Below are 13417 nucleotides of genomic sequence, written 5' to 3'. Positions count from 1 at the left end.
GCGCCTCTGGTGCGTGTGCTCGCTTGTTCTTGTACTTGCTACATATTGAGGACTAAATACGTAATTAACCAACAGAGTGAGGACATTTTTGGAAAGTGAGGACATTTTAGCCGATCCTCACATCTTCAAAGGGCCGTTTGAAGGTAAAGACTTGGTTTCAGGGTCGAGGTTAGAATTAGGTTCTGGTTAGGTTTAGGGTCAAGGTTAGGGTCAGGAAGTCAGTTGAGATGGATAGGTTTAGGGTGAGGGTTAGGGAATGTATTACATCAATGAAAGTCCTCACAAAGATTTAAGTACAAGTGTGTGTGTTTATATTTCAGGTCACATTATGTCATCAAGAATATGTACTCTTTCTGTAACCTTTTTTCTGTTAAATATATGTTCATGTGGCAGCCGTCAATCTCTCTCCCTTCTATGAAAGCCTTTGGGACTGGACACTTTCTAGCTTCCACTTGTAGTCTGAATAATTCTAACCAGTCATATTTGAACAGACTTTAAGAGTCCATGCAGGATCACATCAGTCCATGTTGGGGACAAAAGAAGCAGAGTACTTTTGCTGAAAAGCAATTTGGCAAACTATTCTTTTGACAACAATGTTGCCTTTCAGTTTTTCTGCCTTCATATGATCCAGTGGATTTCTCAACTTCACTCACATGTTTTAAGCTTCTAATCAGACACAGAGGATGTGGTTCTGGCCCACATACTGTATCTGCCTGCTTCACCAGAACCCCTGAGATATTGGCTGTTGCTCCGAGACACTATTTATAACCTTTCAGTTCTGAGATAGACCCGACTGTCAATTGAAGGGACATAAACATAATTTGGTATGAAACCATTTTACAATCCTCATTGTAAATATTATTTGTTGTTGCTATTGTCCACTGGATCTCAGCCCTGGGATATTCAAATGTTTAAACTCATCATTTTCATGTCTGTCCAGGTCGCACCCATCGGTCCAATCAGGTGACAGCTCCAGAGTACATCTTCCTCATCTCAGAGTTAGCTGGGGAGAGACGTTTTGCTTCTATAGTGGCTAAAAGACTGGAGAGCCTGGTAAATATCACAGCCTTAATTTTCTATGATCTGAATGAGATCTGTTTCATGAGAAAATAATTTTCATCTTACTGAGTGTATAAGAATCACTGTGCCATAAAAAGAGAGGATCTGTGTTTTGGTTTATTGATTGTTGTGCTCCACGTTGCCATCGACTCAGCATTTGCTTCCTCCTCCTACCCTCATCCTCTGTCCTTTATTTAGAGACTCTCCACAGAATCTCTTTTGTTTTTGGCTCTCCTGAAGCAACATCAACTTTTCTCCCCAAACCTCAAGAGATTCTGGGTCTTTCCCCTGTCTTGCTTAATAACGGAAAACTGAATAAGCAGGAATAAGAATAAAAAAGAAGACCTTGTCTGGATAAATTAAGTCTGTGCTCATTTTCCATGATTATCATTGCTTTTCAGCAGGACCAGTCATCTATTTCCATAGTGACACAGCATGACAGTTATTTTGGGGGGAAATAGGGCATGGGTGCAAGGGGACGGCGATTCCAGGCAGTCATTCCTCTGTTTGCCAGCCATGTTTTCAGTAACTGTATGAGAATGGGTCACATCTCATGTGGAGGCCTGCCTGAACTTGATACAGCACAAGTGTATATACACACACACACACACACACACTGTCACTCTAAAGAGACGGTTGAATACCTTTGTAACCGGCTAATTCCAGCTATGAAGTCATGTTTGGCTGTTTTCAGGGTATTTGTGTGTGTGTGGGCAGAGGCAGCACACACACACAGTCTGGTATTGATTCTACTTCCTTGTCATGTTCCTCCACTTCCCACACAGTTAATATGAAAGTATGGAAAACAGATCAAATAGACGTGTGGTCAAACTGAGGCATAAAAATGGAAAAGAAAAAAACAAAATCGTGTTGACATGAACTGTCTTGATTGGCTTGTGTCTCTGTCACTCTGAAAAATGTTCCATGAGCAAATAATGACAAAATCCTGCCAGCAGGTGGTTGAAGATTTTTCATTTCACACCTCAACCTTGTCAGTTATGTCGTGGTTTATGTGATGAGACTTTCACATGCTGTTACCTGCCGAGAATATGCTCCGTTATCTAACAGTTCCGCCCATTCATACGAGAATACCGTCCTGTATTGTGACCAGGGTGTGAAAGTGTGCTGCTGCACCATGATTCTCACTAATATTACACAGGTTACAAATGTATTTCCTACGTACGTGTGAAGAATTTCTATTTATTTCTCTCCGTTCAAATACAGCGTGCCAAGTAGTAGGAACATTTAGAATTGAGAGGGCTGGATATCCATGCCGGGATGTCCCTCTAGAGGCAGCATAACTAATAGTGGTAATACCTGTCTCACGTAGTAATACTCATCTCGCATAGCCAGACGTTCCTCCACATTATGTAAGAAGTTCGACTCAACCTGTTATTCTGCTATATGTGTTAAGCTCCGGATTCAGTGACAATGCCCTTGCAAAAAACATTGAAGAAGAACCCCAAACATTGGTCAGTAGGTGCCAGTACATGGCTGTATCATAGGTCTGCCGTGAGTGGGCCTGCCTCATCGCACCGTCTCAATCAATCTTACTCAAAACCAGCTGCTTTCATTCAGAGCACAGGTTGCTACTAGCTAGCCAGCTCAGAAGGTGTTGTTTCACATTGCGAGGGGACTTTGAAAATAGTAGTGCACAGAAAGCAGAAGAGGTGGAGATGGCTAACTGTAATATTTGCCCCACAGCAAGCTTATACCCGCAGTGTTGTTCTGGTAAAGTAATCGTGATCAAACTACGACTAATAATACTGTTATTAATCCACAATGCAGGGTGCTTTAACCCATGGAGACAGAAGAGCCACTGAATCCAGAGACCTGAGCAAGTATAATTTTGAGAACAAGGTGGGCAGATTTCCATAATATCCTTAAACTTCAACTCTGAAAGTGTTGAGGGTCTTTCTCTCTCAGAGCAGAACCTTTGGAAAGAACTTGGCCTCATTAATTGTATTCTCCTCTGCTTGTAGTATGGTACTAAGGCTCTGGATAAAATCACCAAAGCAATCCTCGGCCACATAGAGAACAAGGTGCCAGCTCCCAAAGGCTACCCCGGAGGTGATGCCATGTTCTTCAGAGGTATGTGGGAAACTTAAACATCTGCTGCATGACCAGCACAAAGTTGACTATGTTTGGATTCTGATCAGTACAGCAACTATGTGTTCCTCTTATTTTAGATATGAAACATGGAATGATGGATGTGGGCATCTTCTGTAAGGAGTCTCGCTTTGGTCTCAGTACTGAGAAAGGTGGAGTACCTAGAACCAAGAATGTGTCAGCCGAGACTACCAGCTGTACCACTAACCTCAGTTGTCTTCTGTGTTTTTATTTCAGATTGCAGCATCACCAAGTTTCTGAACCGCATCCTTGGCCTGGAGGTCCATAAGCAGAACCATCTTTTCCAATACTTCACTGACAATTTTGACTACCTGATCGAGAAGGACAAGAAGGAGGGAAAATATGACATGGGAATCTTAGGTACAGCTGTCAAGCCCATGTTCAGGAGCGCGGTTGTAGGTTATACAAAATAGCACAAGCTGGGATTCTTATTTCAAACCCAACAACAACCATGAATATCCAGAAAACAAAAAATCCACTTTCACTTTGTCAGCTGTATTGATGGGTATTTGATGAAAAAGAAAACAATAGTAGACCACAATCAAGTTATACATCCATTATATCAGTAACATTTTTAGAATTCAGTCGCTGCTGTGCATCTGTCAACATATGTCACATTGGATTGAGATTGGCCCTGAAGGGACTCATTTAAAAAAAAGGGAGGGGGGAGACTTGGTTCTTAATCTTTGTTTTGTGTTCCCGACAGACCTCGCCCCAGGTAACGATGAGATCTATGAAGAAAAGCAGGAAACTTTCTTAACAGTTGGAAACCCCCATGATGGACAGGTTATTCTCTATAAGGTACACACCTATTAACATCACCTCAGATATATTAATAGGGCTTTCATCTAGAGAGAGATCTTTTTATCCCCAGTCTGTTGTATGTTGGCATCAGTCTCTAGCTGCATGAAGGGCAGCAGCTCATCTAATGGGCACATTTATAGAAATCTGATCTTAGCCTCATGATGTGACCCTGTTTGTACTGGAACAGAATGTAAACTCTGGTTGTCCCTTCCAAGAAAGCAAGAACAAGTAGATTTTGTAAATAAACTTGGTGCCCAAAAATGCAAACTGGGTGCTTTCTGATATGAGTCGATGAAAGGAAGAATTGTAAGCCCTCTGTAGACCAAAACAATGAAATGTTCATGTTCAAGTGCAGATAAGGAATCTACACAGTGTATTAATGGGGACTTCATGATTTTCTTGAGTTTTATTATTCACAAAGACCTAGTACAGTTCTGAAATCTGTTCCACATCATCTGTTAACTCTGGTTTTGATTGATGCCCCTTTGAGTTTGTGATTGTCACTCTTGACAGTTTGAGTGTGATCTTACAGGGTTAGCCCGGGGCTAAGGAGCCTCTCCAGACAGTTGTAGGAGGTGGGAACAGGATAATTACTGACGTCTCCTGAATTTAGCCTACAGCCTCAGACTCGAGGCTTGTTTGGCTACTTTGAAATGTCATATCTAGGTTACATTTGGTATTTCAAATTGTGCAGCATTGAGTTTTAGTGTTGGATGTAGGATATATTCAGGAAGATCCCAAGTGTTGGTTAACCTCCATTGTATAGCTGTTGTTAAATATAAAAAGAAGTTCCGCACAACGGGCTGTTGGTAAGCACTCCAGCTGCTTTGTTCTCCTTTCTAAGAATGTCTGTTCAGTTCAGTCTCCATCTCTTTGCCCCTGTAGATCAGTGTGGACAGAGGTATGCCCTGGGATGAAGCCTGTAACAAGTTTCAGAAGCTCACTGGTCCTGATGAGGGATTCTACCTGTCCCAGAAGGTGCGTCCATGTCATAAGTGTAAAATGATAAGCTCTGATCTCACACAACAATGAATCTCCACTGAAATTCGAAGGAGTAAACATCTTTTCAGGAGAATTCACTTTCCGTGCTGTATTTCCCACAGCTGCGAGGTAACCATCCGTGTGTGCTGCTAGCGGAACAAGGAAGAGGAAAGAACTTCATTATCTATAAACCCAACATTGGCAAGCAGACCCACCCTGAGAGCCTGGACAACTTACACCAACGTTACCGAAAGGTGACGGCTTAACTGTTCATTGATGGGTTCCATAGTTTTCTAATTACTCATATCTGCAGGTATATTTTGTGGAGTAAGGGGAAAGATTATTAAAGACCATGTGAGTCAATGGTTTTGATTATTATTACACATGTGTTTGCTGCCCCCGTGAGGTCATGAACCAGTACTGGACCAAGCAGGGTTTAGTACTGTATAGCAGAAACAGAAACAAGACCTGAAAGTTAAACTGCGGCGTGATGAAATTCATTTACATATTCATTTAGGCTGTACCGCTTCTTGAATAACATGAGGATGGTTCATGATATTGCACATGTACTCTGATTATTAAAGTTTGTCTATTAAGGCAAATATTTGATACATTGTTCCAAGTTGATCCATGTTTAATTTTGTATTTATTTATTTATTTATACTTTTCCAGGTTACTCCAGAGGAAGCCAAGGACAGCTGGGAGAACCAGTTCACCTTCTCCTTCAAGAAGTGTAGCCATGCCAACTGGTACGCAGGAATACACAACCCTCCTTTGGGATTAATGGCTCACTTGATCCAATCAGGCTGCTTCTTATGAGGCTCCTGCTAGAGTGGTTTTAGGATCAGATGCCATTTCCAAGGATTTGCTGATCACCTGAGAACTAATCAGGAAGAAATAACCTCCAAGTGTCACATGATCAATGTGTTTAAACACAAGAGTGAAGCTAATTGGCCGCCGGTCTCAGAGCCTGTCATCTCATTCCCTTTTTGTCCCTTTTGGTGGGTACCTAAATGACCTGTTTTTCCTCTGCCCGCTACACAGGAATGGGAAATGTAAGAAAATTGAGGAGGGCCAGGAGTGTCTACAGGGCATGCGCCTCCGTCAGTACCACATGTTGTGTGGTGCTCTGTTGCGTGTGTGGAAGCGGGTTTCAGATGTAGTGTCCGACATCACCAGCTCTAGCATCCTGCAGATCGTTCGCCTTAAAACTAAACAGCATAACAAGCAAGTCGGTGAGTACATCGGTGGTGCACTTAACTGGCTCAGTGCAGAACTGATGTGTCGTACTTGACTGATAAAGACATGATCAGGAGTATTGCTTGATGTGGTTAGATGGTGGTTTAAAAGTCATGCTTTTGTAAGTGTTGGTTTAACCTCACTGGCGACTGTAACTTTAAAATACATCTCATTTGTTTTAGGTATCAAGATCCCCGAGAACTGCGTGGCCCGTGTGCGTGAGGAGTTGTTGCTAATGGATGAGGAGGTGAAGAGGAGGCGCAAAGAGAAGGAAACGCAGGCTGTGCAGCAACTGCTGGCTGAAGAGTGCATGCGCAAAAGGGAACAGGAAAACAAACACCTACTGGCAAATCTTTTCAGCCAGAAACCCATACACAACCAGTCCATCACTCAGTCTCTTGTCCAGAGCCAGATCCTTAAACAGAAACTGAACATGAACCAAAACCCTCTTCAAAGGACACAAGTGGGGAGTATTTCTCAGCACAGAATGCAAGCCACTTGCAGTCAGACCACTTTACAGCCCTCCCAGAACCTAAACCTTTTGTCCTTACAGAGAAATCTCAACCAAACTCAGCAAATGACTCACAACAGCTGGCCAAACAAATCTTCCACCACCACCACAACCAAACAGGGTCCTGTGCACAACTCAGCCGTCTTCAGTTCCAATTTCCCTTTGTTTTGCTCCCAGTCCTTCATATCTTCTTTTCCAGAGCTTAAGAGCCCGTCTCTTCCACTCCATCAGGCTGCACAATCTCCCAGTTTGTCTTCCAAGAATCCCCTGGATGAGATCTTAGACCTGACTGGTAGCTCTCCGTCCCCCTCCCCAGACAGCACAGAGGGTGGGCTGAATCTAGACAGTCTGACGGGACATCCTGCAGCATTTGGAGACGACTTTAATCTGGAGTCTCTCATCTCCCCGAATGTGTCCAATACCCAGCATGCACCACAGATACCACCGCCTCTTTTACTACAACAGCAGCAGCATCTACAGCCTCCACAGCAGCAGAACCACAGCTTGTTGGCCAACAACCACCAAGACTTATTAGATTTATTTGACTTGCCCATGTCTCCCCATATGCCCACACAGAAAGGCAGTCCTGCATCCTCTTCCTCGCCCTGCTCGTCCTCTACGTCCTCCACGTCTTCAGCAGCAAACAACTTGGTTTCCCACATCTCCGCCGGCCTCCTGCCAACATCTATCTGCATCCCAGCATCGTTATCCTCTCCTCTCTTCTCTAGCCCGTCCTCTTCCTCCTCATCTCTGTTTTCCAACTCATCCTCTCGCTTCTCCTCAAACTATGTCCTCCCCCAGTCAGACCCGCTTCCTTTATCCAACGGACACTGTAGTTCTGGCGCTCTTAACGTCCGCGAGGCTCTGAACAGCATGCTACAGGCTGGGCCAGACCGCAAGTCTGTCATTCACTACCGGCAACAAGATTAAGACTTTAAACAGCAACAGCTTATGTGGACTAAACTTTTCTTCTGGGTTTTTTTTTTCTTGTTTTTTTTTTTTTTAATTGTGTCTTTCAAAGTAGCTTGTTCGCTGCTGTCTCTGATCGCACCCTTCAACCTACTCCCTCCTCCTCCCCCTCAGGGCCTATAGTCACGTCACTGCCTGTCCTGTTCTTGGCTCACCCTCTTTCTCTGTCCACCTGTAGCGTCCCCCTGCTTGAGGCTGTTAGGGTGATAATAGGCTCCACCAATATCAAGATTTCTGCACCAAAGTGTGTCCTCCACAAAGAAAGGCAGCTGAAAAACAAACAAAAAAAAAAGTGGAAAAAACATGTGATGACTATGTATTTTATTGAACATTAGAGCTGTAAAATCAAAAGCTCAGTTATCGAGGTAATACTTGTGTAGAAATATTTAACAAAAACCTCCCGCTGCTGATTTGATGAGGTATGACTGGTGAAGTTGCTGGAAGCTCTAAATGCCTTTTCTCCAGTGAAAAACCACATCTTTGCTTGACTTATACTGCGCTTCATGGCCGTTTGACTATAACAAGGCTGTATGTATGCAAGGCTCAGTTTGAGTGGAACAGAAGATAGTGACGAACTGGAACACAAAAGGAGAAGAAGAAAAAAGAAACTTTTTAGCTGATAAGCCATGAAATGCCTCAATTTCCATTTCCTCCACATGCTCCCTCTTGTTTCTCTCCCTGCTTGTATAAACACTAGTGTGAGGAAAAAGGGAGAGGAACAGCAGTCTGCTGTTGCAAACAGTGCCTTTGGAGAAATCTATAAATGCAGTCTTTAAAAATCCATGTAGCCTAATGTATAGATTTGTACTCTTTAAGCGTTGGTTTTAATTTTAACTTAATATGGTATATTTGTATTTAACTTTTAGCCCCTCAGTCTATCGGTATCATTGTGTTTCACCGTGCTGATGGTGGGTCTCCATTCAGCCTGTACGTGATCCTATGATTGTCTGTGGAACCTGTAATTTGCTTCTCAAACAGGAGCAGCAGACTTTTGACTTTTAACTGTATCCTGTCTGTCCCCGGTCAAAAGACAACATGCAAGTAGTCAATATGGCACACGATATTGAACAGCATGGATTCAAAACAATAGTGTCCACAAAAAAAAACAAAAAACAAAAAAACAAATTCCTGTTTTTAAAGCTGACGATAACATTCAGTGATGTGACTCCTGGTTTGATTTGAGTTTATATTTCTCAGGAAAGTCTCGAATGCTTTTGGTGATGTCGTTGTTTGTTTTTGTTGTCGTTTTTTTTTTTTTTTTTTTCGTGCGCGTGTCGTTTCGACCAACATGAGAACTTGTTTTCAGTCATTCATCACAGTGGATTGGCTTGGTATTTTCAAACTTTACGCTTTTTGTTTGTCTTGAGGTCTGAAAAGAAAATCTCAGTAACTCCTCCGGAACACTGGGTGAAACAAAACACCGAACAATGTCAAAATTTATTTTCAATGTAAAATTGAAACGCATTTTCAAGTCGGATTTCAAGGCTGTAAAAAAAAACAAAAACAAAAACGTGCGTGAATCACGTTTAGACTGTGTATGATCGTACATCCAAAACCTGTGAGATCTGGCCACCTGATGCACTGTAGTTGGCTCATGACAACATGCGAGGATACGTTCAGAGTGGTAAAAAGCAATAAAACCATAATCTACATTTGTTGTGTTAAGAGAAATGCCTAAGTATTGTTTACCCTCAACAGGTTACCTTGGTGTGCTACGAGTCTCCTTTTTTCTGTTGTGCTTCACAGTCTTTCTGAAATGCTTACGACCTTTGTATAGTCCTGGGATGAACGCAATGCGTTTTTGATGTTTTAGTCATTGTTATTATAAAAAAAAAAAAAATTATTGTTATTTATATTCAAGGGATATTTAGATTTTAGACATGTTATCCTGCTTATTATTAGAATAGTTAAGAAAATGTTTGGTCAGGGAAGTTTCTAGTTTTCAAGAATTCTATAAAACAAAATCTATTATAACCGGCCACCAAATATGTTTGCACTGTTCTGTACTGCTGTACAGTGTCTGGATTTATTTCTGCTCATTTCACTTTCTCTCTTATGATTAGTTTCTCCAACTTGTAGACCATTTTCACGCCTTTGGTTTGCAGAGAGATACCAAAGTATTCCACAGACACCCCTAAAGTTACTCGCTCCACAATATCAGACCTTTCAATCTCAGGAAGAAGCTTAACAAAAAAAAAGTGGGGCGTTACATAAGAAATTTATCTTTTCCCCCTTATAACAGTGCTGAAAGTAACCAGTACGTGTATTTTTTTTTCTTAACTGTGCTGTGACTCTTGCTGTATTTATGTTCTAGAGTTAATGTGATGGGGTCGTCGTCGTCGTTCGTTCTCGTGAAAATGTCCGTGATTCTACATGTTTATGCCTTCTTAGGGCAAAGATCAAAGGCTGTTTCTTATTTTAAGGAACATTATTTTCTGTGGACAGTTTTATTTTCTATTTGTATTGTTAAGACATTGAATTCATGTTAAACCTGGCAGATTGTTCGGAGTCGATACGCACCTGGGTTGTACTGAAACGTGCGATCGATCAGTCCAACGTTGAGCCCTCTCCTCGAGGTTTTTTTGGATCAGGCTGACTCGCTCACAGTCGCTCAGATTCTTCTAAATGCTTCCTTTTTTTTGCAGCAGCAGCAGCAGCAGCATCTTGAGTAGAGCACAATTTCCTCGTTAAGTGTCTGAATTTATATCTGATCATTTCACTTTCATTATTCCTCATCAGGCACATTCCCAGACATCAGTGTGCAAAAGATGCATTTCTTTTTTCTTTTTTTTTTTTGTTTTGTTTTGTTTCATAGCCACACAAAGCTTTATGCATCAGAGGGATACGGGCCGCATTTGTAGGAAATATAAAGCTTTTTTTTGTTGTTGATTTTCCTCCATTTTCAAAGAGTCCTTTCGTAGCATAGTCAGGCCTTTTATTGTGTTATCATTTTGCACTAAGAATGGCATAATCAAGTTACTGTTCCCTTGTCGCTCATGATTGAACGTCAGCTTGTTGTTGTGTTTCTGACCTTTAATGGATTGCTCTGTGTATACTGTAACCATCTTTCTTGTTTCTCCACTGTTTGCATATTATATAAATCACTCAAATAATTTATTGCTAACAAAAAAAAATGAAACAAAAAACATGCTACTGATTGTATGTATTTTTAAACAAAGTCTATTTTTTCTGTAAAAAAAAAAGGAAAAAAAGAAACCGTGTTCAGCACTTTTATTCTGGGTTGTGCTTTTTTTTTTTTTTCTATATATTTATAATTTAGATCCAAATGTATATATTGTAAAATTTGTGCCTTTCGACTAATTCTTTAAAAAGGTTTTCTACTCATTAAAGGAAGGACTATATGAAATTGCAATCTTAACTTTGTAAACAAATAAAAACTTGGTAAACAAATAAAAACTTGAAGATTGCTGAAACTGAGTCGGATTTGTTCATCCGGGTGATGACGTTTTAGAAAAAGGCCTTAAAAACTTGCGTAAAGACTCTCGTTTCGTGAAAGGAATCAAACTGGTTCGCTGAAGGGAAGAAATCAAAGAAGTGCCAGTGCAGCGTTGGAAAATGACTAAATTCGCAAACACTCTGCTCCCTCACAACTCAGGAGGATTTTTTTTTTTTATTCTTCTACTTCTGAAATTTTACATGGAATAACAAGATTTATATCACGGCGGTGTGGCTTCTAGTTACTTACCAGTTTATGGTTCCAGACACACAACCTCTGGTCTGCCAAGAGAGTATTGTGCACGATCAGATGATGTCACATGATACAGGGCTACAGTCAGGTCAATCGATAATCATAGATCATAATCTATTAGAATCCTATCACCTATCATATCCATGTGTGTATGTTATACTTGCGCGTGTATTCGGTAAATCCTAGACAAAAAAATTGACAGCAGAATTATCCGACAGCCCTGAAGTGAATTGGCCCCCTCGCGAGGATGAGAATGTTGCGGTGTTATTGGGGACGTACAAGTGAGGAGCGGGTTAATTTATTCGTCCTCTTATATCCCAATATGGTGATTTGTGATATAATGAACAGTTTCACGGAACTAAAAATAATGTGAAAGCAGGCCGGCTGAGGCCAAGGCGGGTCTGGGCGATGATGTCATTGATGCTGCTACTATTTTAAGACCAAAGCCAACTTATTGCCCCCTTCCGGTCCATCCTCTGAATTACATCATATTGTTTATTACATGGATCATTTGGCCATTTCAGTTTCAGTTATTATTAATAGTATTTTATTACTGGGTAAATATCATATCCATTGTGCAAAATGGAGAAATACTAAGCCTCCTTTTCCTAGTTTTAAATGGTTTTAAACAAAAAAAAAACTGCAGACAAGATAAATTGATAGAAAGATATGTTTAGACATTGCTCAAAGTTTGCTATTTGAAATTTGGAATGTGTGTGTGTATGGATGTGTTTGTGTGTTTATAAATTCTTATCGTCTCCCACTGATACAGCAGCCAAAACATAAACAGAAATCTGTTCTCCCACACGTTTCTGTTTGTCCCAGACTTTATACTGTGCAATAACCTACCAGCTATATTCAAGGCTGAATTTTGTTTTCCGCTTTTTCTGCCTCTGCTCTGATTCATATCCTGTTCCTCTGGGTTTTATGAATGCCTTATCGGATAGCCCTGATATTACCTTTATTGTCTTTTTGCAACGTTGTGTCTTGTTTTCATACATAAATCCCCAATTTTTTTCCTTTTATACACTGTCATTCGTTGTAATCTATGCTTCTTCATCAAGAGTTTATTTTTTTTGTAAATGTTCAATAAAGTTCAAAAGACATATTTTTTAAAAAAACTCGTATTGCCCCTCCTGCACTCTGGAGATCAGACTTTGAACTTTGAGTACTTCGTATTAAGAAATAGTGGCTATTAACTTAACCCCCTTCCTGCGCTGGCATCACATGACCTATGTAGTGCATCTTCATTCGCTTGATGTTGGTTCAACTACATCGAGCATTGATTGCTTTTGTCTGGGTCCCCCTATATTGATTCTACATTTAAAGCTCTTTTTTTTTTTTTTGGCATCTGAATTTGGCCCATTCAGTGCCGGTCCGAGCCTTTAGGGGGCCCTAAACAGAATTTGATTTTGCCCCGGCCCAACACCACCATCACCATGCAGAGTGAACTGTGCTTGAGGACTATTGACATAAATGTCACACTATAATGTTTCATTATCAAATTTTATTTCACTGTGAACGGCGGGGACGTAGCTCAGGTGATGGCTATGTAAGATCATGACATTAACTAGCCAGCTAGCTAGCTAGCTAGCTAACCACTATCATAGCTCGAGCCGCCACCTCAAGTGAGTTCAAAACATACTGTAAATAATCATGCAAACATTTGTCTTATTCTCTGTCCTTGTCTTCTTTTTTCTTCTGGGCACCAGAGGGATACTTCCTTTAAAGTGCCAAGCCTAACATTAGATTACCATCCCTTCCAAACGAATCTTGAGCCTGCAGTGTCTGGCTATGCACGCCGCGAGGTATCGAGTTGATGAGTCATGACTCAAACGAAGGCAGGTATTCTGATCATGAAATCAGATTCTTCTTGGATAGAATTATTCATTCATTCATTAAATTATGTTGTCACTTCCTTAAGATATGTAATACGTTTTAAAAAAAAATACTCTATTGGGGGGCCCCTTGTGTGTTTACTAATTAAATACCCTAGATAAAAATATTGTTTTTTT

The 13417-nt window shown here is 40.9% G+C and overlaps 1 protein-coding gene across 4 annotated transcripts in view; it reads left to right on the top strand.

Annotated features, from left to right (window-relative positions):
* The window catches only part of sbno2b (strawberry notch homolog 2b), a 57373-nt gene extending 45933 nt beyond the window's left edge, over window positions 1-11440 (top strand). For all 4 annotated transcript variants that reach the window (XM_086223624.1, XM_086223620.1, XM_086223623.1 and 1 more), the window contains 11 exons: window positions 941-1053; window positions 2848-2919; window positions 3042-3150; window positions 3249-3320; window positions 3406-3549; window positions 3896-3990; window positions 4879-4971; window positions 5097-5228; window positions 5647-5723; window positions 6019-6209; window positions 6396-11440. In XM_086223624.1, the coding sequence (XP_086079750.1) occupies window positions 941-1053; window positions 2848-2919; window positions 3042-3150; window positions 3249-3320; window positions 3406-3549; window positions 3896-3990; window positions 4879-4971; window positions 5097-5228; window positions 5647-5723; window positions 6019-6209; window positions 6396-7654 (2357 nt within the window). In that variant the 3' untranslated portion in view covers window positions 7655-11440. The remainder of the gene's footprint in view (window positions 1-940; window positions 1054-2847; window positions 2920-3041; window positions 3151-3248; window positions 3321-3405; window positions 3550-3895; window positions 3991-4878; window positions 4972-5096; window positions 5229-5646; window positions 5724-6018; window positions 6210-6395) is intronic.
* Window positions 11441-13417: the final 1977 nt, after the last annotated feature.

Source organism: Aulostomus chinensis, chromosome 14 (genome assembly GCF_037954235.1).
Source record: "Aulostomus chinensis isolate RoL2024-O1b breed Wild chromosome 14, RoL_Achi_v1.0, whole genome shotgun sequence".
In the NCBI taxonomy this organism is placed as follows: domain Eukaryota; kingdom Metazoa; phylum Chordata; class Actinopteri; order Syngnathiformes; family Aulostomidae; genus Aulostomus; species Aulostomus chinensis.
Note: the sequence above shows the minus strand (reverse complement) of the source record. Positions and strands in the feature narration are given on the sequence as shown.